Source organism: Ammodytes marinus (assembly GCF_949987685.1).
Source record: "Ammodytes marinus genome assembly, chromosome: 4".
Classification (NCBI taxonomy): Eukaryota; Metazoa; Chordata; class Actinopteri; order Uranoscopiformes; family Ammodytidae; genus Ammodytes; species Ammodytes marinus.
In genome coordinates this window covers 35325256-35341059 of record NC_137233.1, presented here as the reverse complement: position 1 = coordinate 35341059, position 15804 = coordinate 35325256, and the positions used below count along the sequence as shown (strand labels likewise).

The window sequence follows — 15804 nt, the reverse complement described above, 5'->3', positions numbered from 1 at the left end:
AAGCACACAGTGAACCTTCTGGCAAAACTAAACATTTAATTTGTTTACAAATTAGAAAAAGAATATAATAGAAATTGTGGCCTAGTAGAACCATACTGAATACCATACTAATCTTGTCAGCACATGCAGCAAATGACAAGCCACACTATCTTCGTCAACACATAATTGCGTCCCAGGCTAATCTATTTACCCAAATGATAAACAAATAAAACTAAAAAATTACTCCTGTGAAAATAGTCATCTCCAACTGAGTGGAATGGGAACAGAGCCCCGCCCTGTTTACAACACTGAGAACAAAAACAAACTCCCCTCCAAGGAGCCAGGGCAAATGCCACACACTCCAACCAGCAGTGAAGGCAAACAACAACAACAACAATGCCTCGGGATATCTACTGGGAGAGAGCACGGAATCACACAACAGCAACCTGCGCAAAAACAAGGTGTGCTGCATCTCTCTGTATGTGTTTGAGGGAATGAAGTGGAGGGCCAGAGAGAGAGAGAGAGAGAGATGGTCTGAAAGTGGAATTGAGTAACAAACAAAGTGGAATACCACCTCCACCACCTCCCCAGTCTCAGGTCAACTGAATCATCCGGAGTGAGGGAAGATACCGTCACCACCACCTTCCATGAATAGCCCGCGAAAAAACCACATCAGCATGACTTCACTGTGGCAAAGCACAGGCAGTATAGTTTGAGCACACTCTCCCTTCAATATCCAGGGGCACTGTGAATAAACAGGTAATGAATCTCAGTTAACAAGGCCATTATCAGTGAAGGAACTATATCATCAGAAAAAGAGACTCCAAATCCACCAGGCCCTTACATCCAATGGCCTTTGATTGTTGCTATTAAGTGTTTCTGGTATATTGGCAACAAAGGGAAACAAAAGGCACAGATAAAAGTATCCTGGTTTTGATCTCACACTCTATATCATCACAGTAAACAATGAGACCATATAAGGGACACAGGCCCAATTAGCCATCTCTGCTCTCTGCTATCAAGTATTTAAAAACAGCCTGCTACCATGATAATAGTAACCTGCATACTTTCATCTGTGCTCCAGACTCATCAGTGGTGCTAGCAGCACCTCTGCTGAAGCGCTGCTGCACTGCATCTTGGGTAATTACCGCTTCCCAATTACCACCCAGCTAGTAAATATATATCAAATAAACAAGCAACAGCCCGTCAATTAGGAGCAGCCGCTCATAATGGGGGTTCAAAATGACTTTCTGTGTACAGACAGCGCCCAAAACAGAGGCATTCAACTTCAAAGTGAACTTGTATCAAGTTAACCGTGGTTAAGAGCACATCTGAATGTAACAGTTGGAAAATAATTCAATCACATGAGTTTTGTATTATACACATCTAATTAAAGGTGTTTTTAATTGCCAAGAGGGCAAAATATACAACAAGGGAACAGTGCCTTTTCCACAAAGAAAGGGCTTGAAATGAAATAGAACACGGCCTTTTCTTCGCTGACGGGTGAAGACGGACGGTAACATTGTTGAAATTCAAAGGCAAAGAGAACAGCTGCAGTAACAGTCTGTCAACAAAAATTTGCATTGCTCCTTCTCCCCTCATCTCCATGACTCTCTCCTGGAGCCCACGGAGCTGCCGGCTTAGATCTGAGCACTCTGATGGCTTATCACATAGCGAGCAGCAGGCTAAGCCGGAGTGATGCACCCAAAAGACATGATCAAAGCACACCCAACTTTCCACCCAGCAATGATGATGGAAGAGCAGGCCCTGCCATGTTATGTTTCTTATTAGGGCCGCGACTGCCAACTCAAAGCACAGCCAACAAGTCAAGGATGAGGCCCTTAAAGACGTGCTGCCTCATAAGCAACCTTTTCTTTCTTTCTTTCTTTCTTTCTTTCTTTCTTTCTTTCTTTCTTTCTTTCTTTCTTTCTTTCTTTCTTTCTTTCTTTCTTTCTTTCTTTCTTTCTTTCTTTCTTTTACACAGCACACTGCCTACTATAACCAGGTTTAGGTAATGGTCTGGGTCAGTTTAGCTCCACTCATTCTCACATTGTATAAGAAGGATTTAACAGTTACCTATAGTAATGCAAAATGCACTTTTTCACCTACAGGGCTACAGACTGCAACCAATGGCTCGCATTTTGTGTACATTTTTTGAGACAGAGCAACTACTTTTTACAACTAGGGGCACACACGCAACCTAAAAAATTTGCCAACATTTTTCTTTTCATCATTATTATAAATGCTGTTATTAATGCTTTGTGTGTGAGAAAGAGAGACAGAGGAGAGAGAGAAGGAAGAGACCGCGAGTGATTAGTGACAACCCTAACCCTAACCCTACTTTCATCTCAGTTTCTCACTGTCATCATGTCTGTAACATGTTGGCAACTTTACGCCATATTAGGCTAGTTTAAGACCAGCGACAAATCTAGCAACTTTTTCTGGTTTGGTGAATGATTGTGTAAGATGCGATACCATCTAACATCTTGTTCCGTGGTTCATATTACAACGAGCTCACACGTCTGCCGTCTCCTCCTCCTCACCGCTGACAACAACAGTTTCCTGTAAAATCCCAATTTACAATTTCTAACCTGCCAATAAGCATAATATGTGACCTTTAACCTACACACAGATGATAAAAGCTTGTTATTGTACGGCTCTAAGCATCCAGTTATGGACAGGTCTTGTGGTCTAAAAACTTTGGAGCAAGTGAACACTCCAGCAGCAGCAGCAACACTGGTTTGTTTGGCCTAAACAGAGGAACCTGTGAGAGAGGATGACAGCCGGCAGAAAAAGTGTCATCACCACTACAAACGTAGTGGGGCGACTGTGGCTCAGGTGGTAGAGTGGGTCGGCCAATGATCTAAGGGTTGGAGGTTCGATTCCCGCCCTGCCACTTGTGTCATAGTTGTTGTGTCCTTGGGCAAGACACTTCACCCACCTTGCCTCGTGTGAATGTCAATAGTTAGCCTGCTATCGGTGTATGAATGTGTGTGTGAATGGTAACGTGTAAATGGGAACAGGTCTCCCTTGCAAAAGAGTCTTCGGACTCAATGGGATATACCTGTATAAATAAAGGTTAAAAAAAAAAAAAAAAAACATAAACTTCCTAAACAGACAAACACAACATATCTAACTGCACTGTTTCAAAGGAAAAGGGATTTCTGGGCAGGCAAGGCACAATATTTAACCACACAACTTGCCAGTGGCGTGCACAGGTCACTAGGTGGTGCTACCTGCACTTTGCCCCCTGGACCAATCAGGTCCAGTTTTTTTTAAGAGTGTATGTGGCCCATGCTGACATGATCATCTATAAATATTCGACGATTAAAAGTGTGTGATAATGGTGCCCCGATTAATTGATACTACTTTTTTTTTAATAAATTTTTTTTTCTTTTTTTTACTGGCTCAATATAGGCCCCTGATCTTTGAAGGCCCCGAACAATGTTATTTAAAAAAAAATACAATAATCGACTGGTTTGTGATGGGGGGGAGGGGGTGGGAAGGGGGCGACAGAGATCAGGGGCCTATCATGAGCCAGTACATTTTTGTTATTTTTAAAAAACATTGTTCGGGGCTACGGAGATCAGGGGCCTATATTGAGCCATTAAAACTACTTCAAAGAGAGGAGCTTCGGGATAAGGGATTATTAAAAAACGCATATTTGATAAGAGAATTAGCCACATCGTCCACACATCCATCAGGAAATGGAAACACAGGCAGACTGACATACAGAGTGGGCAGCTGATACAAACAGGTGCTGAGGTTTGGCCTGGCAGCTTGTAGCATATGGTTGGGCCCCTCATGTCTGGGCAAAAATGTTTGTAGCTTACCTGAATTATTCCCAAAACAGTGGTGTGCTTTCAAAGAAACTCAGAAAGGCTTTAGACTGATGCATGCTAAGATCCTCTTGAACTCACTCACAATGAGAACAGGGAATGGTGTGTTGTTAAACAGGTTGTTAAGTACATAAAGAGAGAACAATTAGAAAGGAAAACAGAAAGGAAGAAAACTACCAGAAGTTTACCAGCGACTCAATTAATCTAATTAATGAACTTGTACTTTTATACATTTGGCAAAGGTTTACAAATAAAGCATGAGCACCAAGCCTAGACCTGAAAGTGAACAATTTCAAACACTTAATGAAACATCTTGAATCGGTTTCACAGTTTCACTACCGTAATAAAGCTGTCAAATCTCAAGGCAAACCACAGCACGGTGCAATGCCAACTGCCTTTCATTTGTGTATCTTTATCTGCTTTGAAAGTAGTCCATCAGCAAGATGCTCACTCAGAACAGCTTTTTTTCTTTTCTTCCAGAAGTGTTCTCAGGTATCAGATTATTTCCAAAAACACATTTTGCCTGGGTTAAAATATATAATAATATTTTGGGCCTTTTATTTCTACAAGTATAAAGGAAGACATGTTATTGAAGCAAAATAGACAAAAATCTCAAAATCGACCAGTGCTTGAAAACAACAACACTACCTTTATGTTGGGCCAACCACTAACATATTACAGCATATTGACACATACAACAATATACTAAGGAGACTTCCATATTTTTCGTACTGAATTCCTGAAACACACCACTAGTAAGAAAATCCATTTTGTAACTCAAGTTGGTGGATCGTAGCTCACCTTCAATGCAGAATGCACATTGTTATCTCCCTTTATTAAGGACAGATGACAGAAGAAGACAGTAATTAATGGCTGCATGAGTTAATGGCCGTCCTAAGCATTCTGCGTTCTCCATAGAGACCGAGGAGCACACCTGAAGCTGTGCACTCTCTGACCAATGACACAGAGTAGCAGTCTGCCTGGGCACGCTACAGGGGGCAGGACACACTAACCTTTACCCTGGAATTATTGTTCTGCTTTCCTTTGTTATCAATTTCATTCATGTAAATATACGGGGCTAGTGAGCGCGCTCCTCGTAGATTCATATTGCCAGCACTCTTCCCCCTTAGTGTTATGTGTGAGTCACATTTGAAAAAAATCACATGACAAATTAATTCACGAGAAAATTCCCTTTTATTCATCTGTCGCTTGTCTAGCTTTGTGCTAGACAAACAAAAAAAAGCACACTGGTTTTTAAGGACGTCTCGGATCTGAAATCAAATGAAGGCTGAAAACCGGCAAATGCATTTGAAATAAACAATACAGCCTTATTCCCACAGTGGACCCACAATATCTCTACTTATCATTCAGCTGTGAGGAGCAAGGGTGCACCGTCAGTTTACAGCCCCTCGTACCCAGCACAGGGTATTTCAATGTGAGTTCACAAATACTGAGCCGTCAAGATGAAAGAGAGAGCGCCGCTCCACTCTGAGAACAAGAGTCCCTACACTGAATGAATGCATGAGTGACTGATTATTTTCTTACCAGTTCAACCCTTTACCACAGAAGAGCCTTAGCCCCAGTCTGAAGAGGCCAAACTAGAAACAACAAGGGCTTTTACAAATAAATCAAAATCAAAGATTGGTGCGTCAAGGATGGTCTTGCGTCATTATAATGCACACAGCTGCTCTTCCTCAAACTGCAAGCTTTTTTAACTTTCATCCCACACCCCTCCTGCCAACTCCATCTATTTAGGAGTATGGGGCAGACAGAGAAAGTCCAGCCAATCTTCTTTCTAAATGCAACGTGAGCGGACGGTGTGAGGTTGTTCCTATCACAAACGGCAGAAGGCTAAAATGTCTGCGTGTAACAGCCATGTCAGAAAGCAAAAGCAGACCTTGAAAAAGTTGCAAAGAAAGTTCATCCTGTGTTTTAGAACCTGGGTCAGCATTTGGGTATGTCCATTTCTGCATAAGTGAGCACACAAAACCCCCAGTGCCTGTTCAAATAGTCTGCAGCTCTCTCTCACAGCCCAGCTCATGACAACAGCCCAGCAGCAGCACTGTTTGATCTCCAATGTTATCCTTAATCTGGGTTGTCAAGGTTGGCTTGTTGGAGGCTGTTTACTTTACTTCTCCTACAAAAAAAGTGTTTTTTCCCCTCTCAGACAATGACTAATCCAAAGACCAAGAAGGAGGTAGCTCTGCCAGCAATAGTTGTTAAAGCTGCAGTTTCCCTTTTGTACATTTTCAGATGGTTTAAGTCCTGCTGTTGTTGCCATCTACAGATTTAACTGTATAAAATATCGGGGTATGTTTCATTTTTATACGCATGCGGTTCACTCTCAAAAGATGTAGATAATCTGTATATTTTTTCTTGAATAGAATGATCACTTTTAGTGAAAAAACTGCTTCTGCCTGACTTTATAAATAACTAATAAAACAACATGGATTAAGGTAACAAGACATTTGTTTATAAAATTATGTACATATACATAGTAAATTTAACAGCTGCATAATTATTGTTATATAAGTTACTAGTGTCTTTTTCAGTGAAATACACCTATTATGAAACGTGAATTAAAACTGAAAATAGTTTCGGAATAAATAAATAAAATAAATATTTTCAATCTAAATAAAATTATTTGCTTGTGATGTATTTCTACGGGTAAAGTATGTTTTGTGTCATTCCTTTACACAGTGCATAAGGGTAACATCATGTTAGTAAAACAATTTAGGCTTCTCCATTTACCCACTCAAGTAACACCAGGTATTTTGTTATTGTTAATTGAACAAAATTCAAACTATTTTTCCACATGTTACAATAAAGTGCTACAGTTGAGAAAATGTGTAAGCTACCCCACACCACGTCTGACTCAATGAAGTGCATTTAGTTAAAACTTTGAGCAGTCAACTGTCAAACGAGGTAAAAAAAACTTTAATGTATAAAATAAAATAAAATAAAATAAAATAAAATAAAATAAAATAAAATAAAATAAAATAAAATAAAATAAAATAAAATAAAATAAAATAAAATAACTAAATCTTGGGTGTAAATAGAATAGTTGACTATGAGCTTAATACCCGCTTTGCATGTAATGTGTAGGCTACAGCCTTATCTCTGAGCAAAGGCAAACCTCACCAAAACAGCCTCGAATATCAGTGATGGACAGACAAATAAAAGCATGTTATCTAAAGCTCTAATAGATCTATTAACTAGCCTTTAGTTTGGGGCAGTTGTAATAATGCCTTGCTCCGCTCTTTCTCTGTGTGGAGGACAGCTAACACGTGGGAACAAAAGCTCCTTCCCTGGTCTTACTCCAAAGAAATCACGGCACTCAAACTTCCCTTTCCCCCGTGTAAAGTAAAAAACTTCAACGGCTCCACTTAATTGCGTTGTAATTATGTATTTCGCTAACCAGCATTTAGTAACCGACGGAGGGTTATAAAGACAGAATTCCCCCCGGGGTCGTGAGAAGCCACAACTAAGAAACAAATTCAACTTTCAAAAAGAAAGTCGAGGATACAACAGCCGTATGACATTAAAAAGAACACTATTGTAACAGCCGCTTGTTACAGAGTCATTAAACAGCGCTTGAGAATCAGCCGACTTGAGAATAATACAGGTGTGTGTTAATTTGTTTATTTCGCTACAACTGTAACAGTTCCACAAAACAGCAACAAAAACCCAGAAGACAAACTCGGCGTGTGTGCATTTAGAGTGAAGCAGCAGCAGGTACCTAGATATGATACAACAAAGCTACTGTTAACATTGTGATAATAGTGAAACTTACCCGAATGGACAACGCTCTAGAGCTGCTAACTGGCGCACGCGGAGGGTACCGATTCGCTCGTGTGAGCTAACAAGCCCCGTGCACGCGCGACAACAAATCACACCGTAAACACTAAACAAAATATTACTCCGCCCGCCTTGGTGTTGGGCGGCGAGGTGGTGGTGGAGGCGAGGGTGAGGTGTGTGTGTGTGTGTGGGAGTGGGAGGGGAGGGGGGGGGGGGGGGACTAACTAACTAACTTAACTACAAGGAGCGAGAGAGATATATAATCTTACCGAGGACGTCGAGAAAAGGCACAACGTGGAGTTTGACACTCGCTGTGTGCCTCCCAGCCTTGCCTTGCAGAGAAAGGCGCGAGCTCCTTTTTCTTAATGTTTTTATTAGATGTTTAAAACGCTGAGAAAAGAAGGAGAAGAAGTAAAAAAGGAAGAATCGCGGATTTGGATGTTGTTGTTTTGATGTTCCATGTCCGTGACGTCATATCCACCTGCTGGGTAAACAACGTTCATTGCATCGCAGATCCATCATAAGTAACATCATGGTCACACAAGTACAATTCAGTAGCACTAAGTAGCACTTAGTAAGGTCCTTTCTATGGGGAAATGCATTAGATTTAGGCTCAAAGCGTGACAGGAGAGAGGGGGCTGTCAGAAAAGCTCAAATGTCTAAGCTGACTAATTACAAGTGAGCCAGAATGAATTTATATCAGAAAATTCTCCTGTCTGCTTTAAAAAAAATAATCTTAGGTTTATTATAACTTCCAATACCCCACACACACACAGAAAAATAAAATGCTTTGACATTATCTTCAAAGATGTTTAAATCTCAACTGTGAGGAGTTTTAACTCGTCCTATTAAAAGGGTGGTACTATGTTTATTTATTTATTTTAAATAAGCGTAGATACTAGGTTCTCTTTTAGTTTGTTGCCGTTTTATTTTCTGACGTGTGGGGCCGAGAGTGTAGTGTTTTATAGGGGACGTGGCTTTTTTTTTCAATGTATTTATCTATTTATATTTTGTTGAAAGGTTTTGCCCACTCCTAAACCGTTTTCCCTTCAACATGACTGTCACAACAAGTGTAGGAAAAACAATATGACAGCGATTAAAATCTGTCACTCGTTGTAAAAGTTAAATTGATTTAACCTTAAGAGAAAATATTTGAAGTCCTTTTTTTTCATCCTTGATCAAGGTCTGAGAAGCACAGTTAATTTGGCTGTGAACCACATTACAATATCATGGCTGCATCTGGGAGGAATGCTGCTGACTGAACCCGCTCAGGGAACTCTGTTTCTTAGTAGAGAGCGCCACCCTCTGACCAGACCCAGTCATTGGAAACATGACGACATACCCACAGAATAACCCCTTCATCTGTTATGAGAGTTGAGGAAGATTTCAATGAATATTCCCAATCCCCTGTTGTGCCACTGTCCTATCTATTAGTCTTTTTCTGTAATATCCTTAAACCAATGATGCATTCAAACATCATTATAGTTTGGACTAATGTATTACAGATTGAGCTTCAAATTAAAATCATAAATCAAAGAAACTTTTTCAGAGCACAGTATACAACAATTGTCAAGCCCTTTATTTATATGGGCTATATGTCATACCCTTTATTTATATGGGCTATATGTCATACCCTTTATTTATATAGGCTGTTTTTTTATTATTCATAGGTTCCAGAAAATGATTCATATTAAATGTGTATCGATGTCATCCAACGTAGGCAAATTGAATTTAGTTCTTATACACTAAATGCTGTTACATATGAGTTACTGTGACTGTTCAGTTACTCAAACACAAAATGTAATAGAAAACATGTGAGTTATTGAGTTGGGCTCATTGCAACATGTCTGCACTCCATAAAGCTTTGGAGTTAAAAGTTAAACTTCTGATCTGCCATCTCCTGGACACACCAACAACCCTGTACCAACCAGTCCTGGAAATATGCTGAAAGAACCAAACTTTTTTATGCTTTTTGTCCGTGCTCATATTTAGACAGTGACACAAATTGAGCAAACAGCAATGCACAACATTACCTATTACTGTACATTACCTCACCTGCATTACATTACGTGTGTGTGTGTAAAAAAAGCAAATCGGACAAAAGAGAATTGTTAAAAACAAAGAGGAGACTTGACAGCTTCACTAAATAAAATAAGGAAGTAGGCAGCCTCTAATAATACTTTATATTAATATAACACTTTTCTAGAAACTCAAAGTTGCATGGCCCCAGGTCTCTATTCCTATGTAAAGCGCTTTGAGTGTGAGAAAAGCGCTATATAAATGAAATATATTATAAGTATTATTATTATTAAGGTGCATGACATGTTACCTTTATTATACATAGTTAGATATTTACATATTGGTTAATTTATATACATAAAAAAGTGATATAGCAAATATATTTAAGTTTTTTACAAAATCATATCCTCTATATACAACAGCTCAAAGTCTGCAAACTTTACAAAAGAAAGCACAATCCCAATGTGCAGACATAGTGTACATGATGCAGAAAGAAGCCTGAGAGCACACAGACAGACACACATCAGTTTCTAATGTTGTATTTAATGACCTCAGGGCCCATGAAGCCATGGCAACAAACACAGCTCCTCTGATAACTGGAACGCTGGAGAGGTGATTTCACACGTGAATTGAGGGAACATCCTCAAGAGCCAGATCTGAGAGAACTTTACATTTACAATGTACAGTACATTTTAGAAAAATGATTAGACTACGTAATCAACAATACGAAACAAAAAAAACACCACCACAATATTCTTAACTGGCTTATGAAATTGTCTGTTTGAAGGTGGAGTCAGTGATTCTGGAGAATGCTTGTTGTCAAAATCACTCTTGTCAAAATCAGTGAATATCTCCTCATAATCTACCACCTGTCCGTACTGTGTGTGCACTGTGGAAAAAACTGCGTGCATATGCAGCCGAGGCTCTGTAAACAGGCATGTTGTTGGCCACGGTGGGCCCCCTTTGTGTTACCTCTGGTTACATACAAGTTTACAGAGCATATGCTCTGTATAAACGCTTGATTTTTCATGATCGTGAGGAGATATTCGCTGACAGAATTGCTGATTCCACCTTTACTTTGAGTGACATTCTGATACTGCATGGAATTATTACCACTCATAGAATAACTGCATTATTCTCATTACATTCCAATTAGGATGTGTTGTTTTGCAATGATTTGTACTGTGAGCCAATCCTGCAGTGTGTGTCATAGGATTACTGCTGCTTTTTCTATCTCTTCAAAAAGGTTGTAAACATGATTGTCTGGTGTCATTCTAGAGAAAGCTTTAAATGTACATCCAGTGTTAGTAAAAACATCTTAACACATGATCTGAGCTCTGTAATTCTTCAGGGGCTTGATCTATAAATACTGGATCTATGAGCCCGGCAGCAGCCATGCGTCTGGGCCTGAATGTATTACCGTTTTTTGTTGGTGTCCCGCTGGCGTGCGGATTAGGGCCCCTGACTTGATCGGTTACGCAACAGCCTTTCCACACATACGCGTGCACACAACAAAGTAATTAGCTTTCTGTTAATTAGGTAATTAAGCAAATGAATAGGAGCTCCTCTTGATTCCCAAAGGGGGGGATGGATGGCTTTCAGACGGTGTTTTCACCTCGCTGCTGCGGGGGAGCACTGCCAGAATTCAGTGTGTAATGAAAGGGAAAGCACTTCTGTAGAAACCTTACAGACAATGATCTGGGTTTTTGAACCCGGATCGACCCTGCTTAAAATGCACGGGTGTCCCTTTTCCTACTGCCGGCAGATTCTTATTTTGATAATTTTTTACTTGAGACTCACTGTTCCATCCACTTGCATTGCATGAGATTTTTACAAAGCATACAAACTTAAGAAAAACATGCCTTTAACACATCTACAATATGTGGCTTTCCTTAAAGCTACAGCTGTTATCTGTATATACGAGCTGTTTGTGTTATGAAATATTAAGGAATTTTCAACATCAAGGCTTTTTTGTAACTTCTGACCTGCAGGGAAACAGCAACCCCTCCATCATGGCTAACGGGTGGAAAATCAGAATTACACCACGAGACAGGTCAGAGCAGAGGAGATGCACTTTTCATCTGAGTTAATGTTCAGCATGTCACAACCAGTCACAACATGCCTGAAAGCTGTTGTGTGTTGAGCTAATACACAGTTTGTAAAGGTCATGTGGTTTAATTTTCACTGATATGTATGGATGAGAGAGATCAATAACGTTTTGAAAAGATATACACTTTATCAAGAATAATTCACAACTTTATGGCCAACCGTGTATATATAGAATATGCGCATTGTAGAACTGTGTACACAAATGTGCTTTGGCACAGAATAACCTTCTTACAACATGGTGTGAATTGAGCTAGCTTACATATCAAACAGTTTACACAGTAGACTAGTTAGCTGCTACCTCTAGAATGTGTGAGGTCCAAAGGCGGTGCAGGGAACAGGACGGTGACAGTGCAGGAGGTCAAAAACCCAAACATGACCTCATCAACTCTGGATGAGACTGTATGCTGGATATACATTGTCTGAAGAGCTCCGAGCTTAAGGACTCACATTCAAATGAAACAAGTCATCAGTCTTTAAAAGTTATAAAAATAGATTGAAAACATTTCCTTGCTGGATGCAAAATAATATCCTGGATTAGAGTTGTAGACAGCGTCTTTTATGTCAAGGCAGGTACAGAGATCAGGTTAAAATAAGAATTTAAAAAAATATATACTCCAATCTAATATCTTCTTGAGCGTCCTCCTTCAAAGGCATGATGTTCCATGTGAGCTGAAAGAGTCAAGAGGGATTTATGGTGAGTCCAACCCCTTATGTTAGGCATAACAAAATACAGTGCTGCTTGAAAGTATGTGAACCCCTTGAGCCTTTTGGAATTGTATTTATTTTAACCATTATTAATTCATTTTGATCAATACCAGTATTTTTTTTATATGAAATAGCAGATGTTTGTTTATCAATTCAACATTTTCTTTTCTGGAAATCAATTGTTAAACAGACAAAACAAATGATAAGCCAACTTTTGTATGCTGCATTGCTTAAATCGAGTAGGTAAACACAATCAGGTGGGCCAAATTGAGTGATGAAATGGACAAATGTAATGAGAGATCTTTAGGGACGAAATTGGGCAGCATTAGGTAAAAGAGATAAAACCAGGTCAGTTAAGGCCCACCAAAGTGAACCCATACAGGTCAGACATGCCAAGAGTAAAATAAATCTCAGAGGATCTCAGGAATAGAGTTGTGATATTTCAAATTTGTCTGGGCACAGCTATAAATTGATTTAAAAAAAGTTTGAGCTCCATCGGTCCACCGTGAGGCAAATCTTCTACAAATGGAGGACTTTAAGAGTGACTGAACATCTGCCTAGAAGTAGACTCCCTTCAAAAATATCCTCAAGCGCCACAAGAAAAGTGATTTTTCAGTTAAAAGCCAACCCAAACATTACATGTAGTGATTTGCAGACCTCTCTTGCAGCATCTGGGACAGATGTGCATGGTTCCACAACAAGAAGGAAACTCAGTCAACATGGCTTTCATGAAGTAGCCTCAGCTCTCAAAAAAGAACAAAACTGCTTGTCACTACTTTATCAGAGAGCACCTGGAGATACCTGAAGTCTTCTGGAAGTCTTATTCTGTGGACAGATTAGTCCAAAATTTAACTGTTTGGTCATAACCAAAACCGCCATGTTTGTGCTAAAACGCAACTGACTGCCACCAAGAGAACCTTCTCCCAAGTGAAGAACGGTGGTGGCAAATGGTCTGCAAATCTCCAGATGTAATGTTTGGGTTGGCCTTTACCAGAAAAATCACCTTTCTTGTGGCGCTTGTGGATATTTTTGAAGGAAGTCCAATTCTAGGCAGATGTTCAGTCACTTTTCTTTTTTCTTTTTTTTTTTTTTTTACATGATGCAGGACAAGGCAGGTGAAAGACATAACATTAGGTGAGGGACATGACAATTTAAGTGTTCACATTTAAGACAGAACGGACGAGACAAAAACAAGCAGGAGGTCATTGCATATTTTTACATTGTTGTTGACAAGCTGTGTGTGTGTGTGTGTGTGTGTGTGTGTGTGTGTGTGTATATATATATATATATATATATATATATATATATATATATATATATATATATATATATATATATATACACATACATATAAACAACAAAATAATAAATTAAAAATTAAAAATAAAAGATAAATCAGTACTAAGAAATGAATAATAATCATAATAAGAATGTAATGATAAGAATGGCATTTTCGGTTGTTTAAATAGTATTAGTTTCCATTATGGTATTTTAGACTTTTGATCCACAGTTTTGAATGTTGTCATAAGGTAATTAGATAATTGGGAAAGAGAGATAAAAAAAGGGGGGAGTTATAAGGGAGACCGTGTTGAAAAATGGCTATCGTTATCCATATTGACAATACTGATAAACAAAAATAAATAAGAGTCATAATCATAGATAAATAAGAGCAGACAAACTAAAAGTTATCTTGTGTTGTTATTGTGTAAAGGGGAAAGGGAGAGAGAAAGGGAATGTTACTGGGTTGATATGTATTTTGTATTGAAGATGTTATTCGTGGTCGGGCGTGTGGTTAGTGAAGACAGAAGAGAAAATATCTAAATATATATAAATATATATAAATAAAAAAGAAAATATTAAATAATTAATAATAGTAGAAATATTACTTGAGACAAAAATAAATATATATAGAGTAAATAGTCAACTCTCTAGCCTTCAATTCAGTCCTGCAGAAGACGAGGAGGGCGAGGAGATAGAGCACAAACAACAATTATTTATTTTATTCAAAATTGTTATTATTACCATTATTATTTTCACAATTATTTTTTATTTTTTTCCTTTTTTAATTTTCTTTTTCTATATTTTAATCAATTCTATCAAGCTGTATCAGGGAAGTTCCTGTCCTAGCCGCCTTCAAACCCTGGGGAGAAGGAGGCCTGTCCATATGGGAGGAGGATACAGCTTGTATTTAATTTAGGTGAAATTGTGGTTATTTGCTCCCTCTCCCCACCCTCTCGCCATCTTACCTGGAAATGTAAAAGTATTGAAAGCAAGAGATCGATAAAGATAAATAAACATGTTGTGACATCACAGTAATATTTACAAAGTACACATTTTTAAGTGATTAATATATTTTATTTCAGTCTGAGCAAACACTGCATTTGTATTATCTTTTGATAATTGTCCAACAAAGTCATCGGCTACCCGGCACTGCGAGTCCATGCTGTTTACAAACTTGTGTACATGAGCTGAGAGCTGGCGTGGGATTTGAGCGTATCCTACGCTCACGTCCATATTTATAAATGCCGAGGTTTGCGTGGAAATGTACGTACACCCACTTTTCTGGTCTACGCACTGTTGATAAATGAGGGCCATCATGTGTATTTGTTTAAACTGATAAACTTAATAATTTTTTTGTAAATATACACACATTTTAAATGTTGAGCCTGCAACACATTTAAAAAAAAGTTGGGATAGGGGCATGTTTACCGCTGTGTTACATCACCCTTTCTTTTAACAGCACTATTGGAGCTTTCCAGTTGTAGGATTTAATTATAAAACATTAATTTAGTTTGTGTTTTTAATATAAATAATATGATTATTTTATGTTTCTTTCCTCATTTGTATTATAAGTTAAAGTTAATTTGGGTTTGTTTATGCTTTTGTTTTGAAATTATAGGGCAGCTGTGGTGCACCGGGTGTCTATATATACAGGTCCTTCTCATATAATTAGCATATTGTGATAAAGTTCAATATTTTCTGTAATGTACTGATAAACATTAGACTTTCATATATTTTAGATTCATTACACACAACTGAAGTAGTTCAAGCCTTTTATTGTTTTAATATTGATGATTTTGGCAAAAAAGTAAAGAAAAACCAAAAATCCCTATCTCAAATATTATATGCATATTTCATCCGACCAATAAAAGAAAAGTGTTTTTAATACAAAAAAGTCAACCTTCAAATAATTATGTTCAGTTATGCACTCAATACTTGGTCGGGAATCCTTTCGCAGAAATGACTGCTTCAATGCGGCGTGGCATGGAGGCAATCAGCCTGTGCCACTGCTGAGGTGTTATGGAGGCCCAGGATGCTTCGATAGCGGCCTTAAGCTCATCCACAGTGTTGGGTC

At 38.6% G+C, this 15804-nt stretch overlaps 2 protein-coding genes across 9 annotated transcripts in view; both read right to left on the bottom strand.

The window, feature by feature from the left end:
• The window catches only part of foxp1b (forkhead box P1b), a 222337-nt gene extending 214647 nt beyond the window's left edge, over window positions 1-7690 (bottom strand). For all 8 annotated transcript variants that reach the window (XM_080025667.1, XM_080025672.1, XM_080025674.1 and 5 more), the window contains exon 1: window positions 7612-7690. The gene's annotated coding sequence lies outside the window, so the exon portion shown is untranslated. The remainder of the gene's footprint in view (window positions 1-7611) is intronic.
• Window positions 7691-10171: 2481 nt separating this feature from the next.
• LOC307249066 (eukaryotic translation initiation factor 4E type 3-like) overlaps window positions 10172-15804 on the bottom strand; it is a 31146-nt gene continuing 25513 nt past the window's right edge. Inside the window, exon 7 of the mRNA XM_080025678.1 lies at window positions 10172-12413. Within this exon, the coding sequence (XP_079881804.1) occupies window positions 12364-12413 (50 nt within the window). The 3' untranslated portion in view covers window positions 10172-12363. The remainder of the gene's footprint in view (window positions 12414-15804) is intronic.